This window comes from Carlito syrichta, unplaced genomic scaffold (genome assembly GCF_000164805.1).
Source record: "Carlito syrichta isolate Samal-C Ts95f unplaced genomic scaffold, Tarsius_syrichta-2.0.1 Scaffold142918, whole genome shotgun sequence".
In the NCBI taxonomy this organism is placed as follows: Eukaryota; Metazoa; Chordata; class Mammalia; order Primates; family Tarsiidae; genus Carlito; species Carlito syrichta.
This window is the reverse complement of record NW_007087014.1, coordinates 86,013-91,082: the sequence shown is the minus strand read 5'-3', so window position 1 is coordinate 91,082 and position 5,070 is coordinate 86,013. Positions and strand designations below refer to the sequence as shown.

General features: G+C 59.6%; 1 protein-coding gene across 1 annotated transcript in view; it reads left to right on the top strand.

The window, feature by feature from the left end:
• Positions 1 to 5,070, top strand: part of PRKCZ (protein kinase C zeta) — a gene marked incomplete at its 5' end in the record, with an annotated part of 100,904 nt that overhangs the window by 85,769 nt on the left and 10,065 nt on the right. The window contains 3 exons of the mRNA XM_021708557.1: positions 1,564 to 1,650; positions 3,330 to 3,465; positions 3,627 to 3,714. Coding sequence (XP_021564232.1) covers positions 1,564 to 1,650; positions 3,330 to 3,465; positions 3,627 to 3,714 — 311 coding nt within the window. The remainder of the gene's footprint in view (positions 1 to 1,563; positions 1,651 to 3,329; positions 3,466 to 3,626; positions 3,715 to 5,070) is intronic.

Genomic DNA, 5,070 nt, shown 5'->3' with positions numbered 1-5,070 from the left:
TCACCTCCCCCCCCAGTCTCCCCAGCACATCCCGCTGGGTGGTCTTTGGCGTGCACGTCGCATCAGGCGCGGTTCCAGGTGTCGGTTCTGTGCTGTGAAGTCACCCTAAGAGTCACAAGAAAATACTTTTTAAATACCTTGTGACCCGATCCTAGGCCTGGGGTGTCTTCGGGGTCAAACTTCCTCCACGGAGCTTCCTTCCCAGAGGTCGAGGTGGCTAATGGCCCTGGGCTAGTGCCCGACACTCCAGCGCCCTAGAGCTGCTAGTTTTGTCACTGCTGCTGTTTATGCCAGGGACCAGCAGACTTTCTGCAAGGGCCAGACGGTGACTCGTGGGCCACGCGGCTCTGATCCTCCCTGCCAGTGGGCACAGGTGCAGCCTCAGACAGCTGACAAGGGTGAGCAGAGCCAGTTCCAATAAAGCTTTATCAGCACAGCAGACAGCGGAGTGGTACATCCCAGAGAGATGGACAGGGTCACTGAGGTGTCTCCAAGCTTGTCCTCAGGCCGGGTCACAGGCGAACGTGTGCCCAGCCCCCATGCTGGCCTCTCCTTAGGATGCCACCCTGTCCCGATGCCCGGGCAGCTCTTGCCCCCCCCACAGTGCCCAGGCTCACACTTTGGTCTCTCAGCACATGGGAGCTGTCTCATCTGCACACACAGTCGAAGTGCCATGCTGGCTCTGTGTGAAGCAGCCTCTGTCCTCCCAGCTTGAGTCTGGCGTGCTGGCACGCCATCATGATGCCAGGGTTCGTGAGAATCAGAGGCTCTGGGGAGTCTGCCCAGAGTTCCCTCCTGAACCCGCACGGAGACAGCCCGGGGGTCGGTGGAGCCCTTGACCCGCAGCCGTTGCTGGGAACTATGTGTAGCTGAACTTGGAAAATGGAGTCCTGTTAAATGCAGGAAGGATCTTATCAGTGAGCGACCACGTGATCCCCTGTGTTGATGCGAAAGACCCTGCACAGCCCAGAGGATGCCACTGGGTCCTGGGTCTTAAATCCCGTAGCCCCACTCATGAACCCGGGACACCTCCTCCTGCCTCACCGTCCCTGAGCCCAGCTGCCCCTCAGCTTGTCCACCTGGGGCACCGGTGGGCACCTCAGACTCACCATGGCTGACTCTGGCCTGCTGTGCCATTCCCACCCTGGGAAGGGTCGAAGCCCCTACCTGGAACCCTGCCAGCTCCTTTCTGTCTTCCTTGGGGTCCAGCCCAGCTTCTGACCTAACGACAGGGCTCCCCTTGTCCTAGGCCCACCCTGTCTTGCCTCCCGGGGTCTATACAGACAAGTGGCCGACAGCCATCGGCAGCTGGATGAGTCACCCCCATGTCCTCACTGCCCCCTCCGTGACCTAGGTGCCTGTACATCTGCTCCCAGCCCGCCCCCTCAGCCCATCTGCACTGCCCACCTGTCACCTTTGCTTCGGGTGGTCCCGTGGCTCCAGGCCTCTGCAGAAGGGAACTCCCGGGAGGCTGTGGCTTCCCGAGGGAGAGCTTGATATAAACAGGGGGGCGGGGGGCGCAACACGGCTGCGGTGACCTCAGCCGCCACCCTCTCTCCTCAGGCTTTTCCTGGTCATCGAGTACGTCAACGGAGGGGACCTCATGTTCCATATGCAGAGACAGAGGAAGCTCCCAGAGGAGCATGCCAGGTGGGTGCTGCGTCGGGTGGGCATGGGCTGGTGTGGGACCCTCCCGGTAGGTCAGCTGTGAGTTAGTGGAGAAATGGCGGAGGGTGCCACCTTTCCTGCCAAATGCCAGTTCCCGGGGGCCCAGGGACTAGAGTCTGGGGGTCTCTGGGTCACGTGCCTGGGACACACACCAGGTCTGGCCTTGAGCGGGCAGCGCCTCAGCTGCGATATGGGTTTTTCTGGAGGGCTTTGTCTTGGGGGCTTCTGCTCTGCTCTGGCCTTTTCCCTATTTCCAGAACAGGAGACCATGACCCTCCCAGGGGTCACACCTGCGAGTGTCCCCTCAGCACCAGAACAGTTCCTACCACTGCTCTGCAGGAGGCGTGGAGGGCGTCTGCCAGGCGTCCTTCCTGCAGCTTCAGGCTCAGGGTGCCTGAGCCTCTTTGAGCTCCTTTGACCTCTTCTGTTTCCCTTTCCCTCATTTCCTCACTTAAATCTCCATGCAGTTTTGTGAGTCACTTTAGATTCTTGCTGGGCCAGGCTCGGTGGCTCAGCTTGTAATCCCGCGCCTTTGGGAGGTTGAGGTGAGTGGATGACCTGAGCCCGCGGGTTCGAGACCCGCCTGGGCAGCAAGACCTCATCTCTACAATAAATCAAAAACTCAGCCGGGCATGGTAGCACGCACCTATAGTTCCGGCTACTCAGAAGGCGGAGGTGGAAGGATCGCTGGAGCCCAGCGGGTCGAGGCTGCGGTGGCCGGGAGCGGCCACTGCACTCCAGTCTGGGCGACGGAGTGAGACTCCAACTCAAAAAAAAAAAAAGATTCTTGCTGGGGACAGGCAGGCAATCAGTCAAAAACAGCGACTGCCTCCACACTCTCTTTTGGTTTTAACTGGGGTAAAATACATACGACCTGAAGCACGCAAGGGCACAGTTCAGCAGGGTGGAGCACATCCATCCAACATGCAGCCGTCACCACCCTCTGGGAAACATTCCTCTTCCCATGCTGACCAGCCCCTCCCTCCCAGCCCCTCCAGCCCCTAGCGCCCCCACCTCCTCTGTCTCTGACTCTGACAACTCTAGGGACCTAGTGGAAGCCCTAGGACATTTGTCCTTCTATGACTGGCTTATTTTGCTGAGCACGACTTCCTCAAGGGCCGTCCGTGTTGCGGCCAGTGTCAGGGTTTCCTCCGCTTGAAGGCTGGCTTGTGCTCCGCTGAGGATGGGCCACATTGTCTGTTCATCGGTCCGTGGACACTTGGGCTGCGTCCACACGTTGGCTGCCCGGATTGGTGCTGCCGTGAGCACGGGGTGCACGTCGCTCTTGGGAGCCCTCACTGGGGTCTTCTGGGTACAGACCGGCCATGGGCTTGCTGGGCCACGTGACAATTGTCAGCTAACTCCTGAGTCCCACCTCACTCCTTCCCACAGTGCTGCACATTTTGCCCCCCACGCACACACCACGTGCCCGTCTTCCCCCAGTCTCGCCAACATGTCGCCTTCTGCTGTCGATGGCGCTCCGGGCCACGTTCTCCTGGGCACTGGTGGCGCTGGGTGTGCTTTGGGGTTCTCTTGGCCCATGTCTGAACCCTGAAGCCCGAGAGGACCCTGGGTGGGGAGCGGCCGCCACGGGCTCCCAGCCAGTGCTGTGTGTGGCACGGCCAGGCGCTCCCTTGACGTGCATCTCCCCCTCCCCCCAGATTCTATGCTGCCGAGATCTGCATCGCCCTCAACTTCCTTCATGAGCGAGGGATCATCTACCGGGACCTGAAGCTGGACAACGTCCTCCTGGACGCTGATGGGCACATCAAGCTCACGGACTACGGCATGTGCAAGGTGAGCGCCGGCCCACGCGCCCCGTGCTGCAGCCCCTGCCCTGTCCCACCAGGAATTGGCCCCTGGTGGCTGGGAGGTGCTGCTCCCTTCACCGTCCCAAGTTCAAGGTGTGTCCTTTGGGGGCCGTGTCTGTGAGTTCCCCTCCTGGACTGTCCCCACAGGAAGGCCTGGGCCCGGGAGACACGACAAGCACCTTCTGTGGAACCCCGAATTACATCGCCCCAGAGATCCTGCGGGGAGAGGAGTACGGTGAGCCCCACGCAGGGAGGGGGCGGGCGCTGCCCAGGGCCCAGCCGCCGAGGGTCCCCATCGGGGCCCTGGGCCCTGCACCAGTTTCCGTGGCCACCATCCACCCACAACCCAGCACGCACACCCTCCTTTCCCCCGGTGTCATTGTCTGGTCTCAGTCCCTGAATTGGATCCTCACCAACCCCCATGTGTCCACTCGCGGGTCCCCCAGGGAGGGTGTGGGCAGATCAAAAGACAGAAAGCCAGATGGGCTGGGCAGCAGGTGTTGATCCGTGTGCTGCCGCAGCTTGGGACCAGCAAGGGATTTGTGCAACGACAAGAGTGTGTCAGTCGGGCCTGTGGCCAGCTTGCGGTCACTGTGAACGCCAGCACGTATCTGCTCCTCTCTGTTCTCTGGGTGTGAAACAGCTCTGGGCGTGGTGCACGTATGCACCTGTGTGTGGGATTGAGTTGTGTGTGCGTGTTGTGCTGCACACACATATGTGCACTGTGTTCATATAAGGGTGCATGCATGCGCACACCCCGTGCACTTTTGCACCATTTTTAGGGAAGCACATCAGAGGTGTGCCTTCCGACGTTTTTGCGTTTCCTTTGCCCTTGCAGCGGGGTGGGAAGGCGGGTCACTCGCCTTCTGGGCTCCTGGAAGCTGCTTCCGTGGAAGTCACTCAGCAACCAGGGAAGAAAGAGCACCGTGGCGGATGAGGATAAAATCCAGGCCTGCCTGGGATGGGTCTCTCAGACTGCTGGCCCCACAGGCAGGACTGGGCCACATCTTCTGCTCCCCCATGTGCTTCACACATTCCCAACAGACTGACTGTTTGAGCATTACAAAAAAGCAAAACAATGAATGCAAAAATAATACAGGAGGCCGGGCATGGTGGCTCACACCTGAAACCCCAGAACTTTGGGAGGCTGATGCAGGAGGATTGCTTGAACCCAGGAGTTTGAGACCAGCCTCTACAAAGAATTAGCCAGGTGTGCTGGCGTGCGCCTGTAGCCCCAGCTACTTGGAGTCGGGTGGGAAGATAGCTTGAGCCAAGAGGTTGAGCTGAGGTGAGCTGTGACTGTTCCACTGCACCTCAGCCTAGGAGACAGCAAGAACCTGAAAAAAAGAAAGAAAGAAAAACTACAGAGGGCATTGTTGTTACCTCACAGGAGGTTTTTTTCAAGCTCAGTATAAGAAAGCAGAAGTGAGCCAGGCTCGGTGGCTCAGCCTGTAATCCCGTGCCTTTGGGAGGCTGAGGTGAGCGGACTGCCTGAGCCCACGGGTTTGAGACCCGCCTGGGCAGCAAGACCTCATCTCTACAATAAATCAAAAAATCAGCCGGGCGTGGTAGCGCATGCCTGTAATTCCGG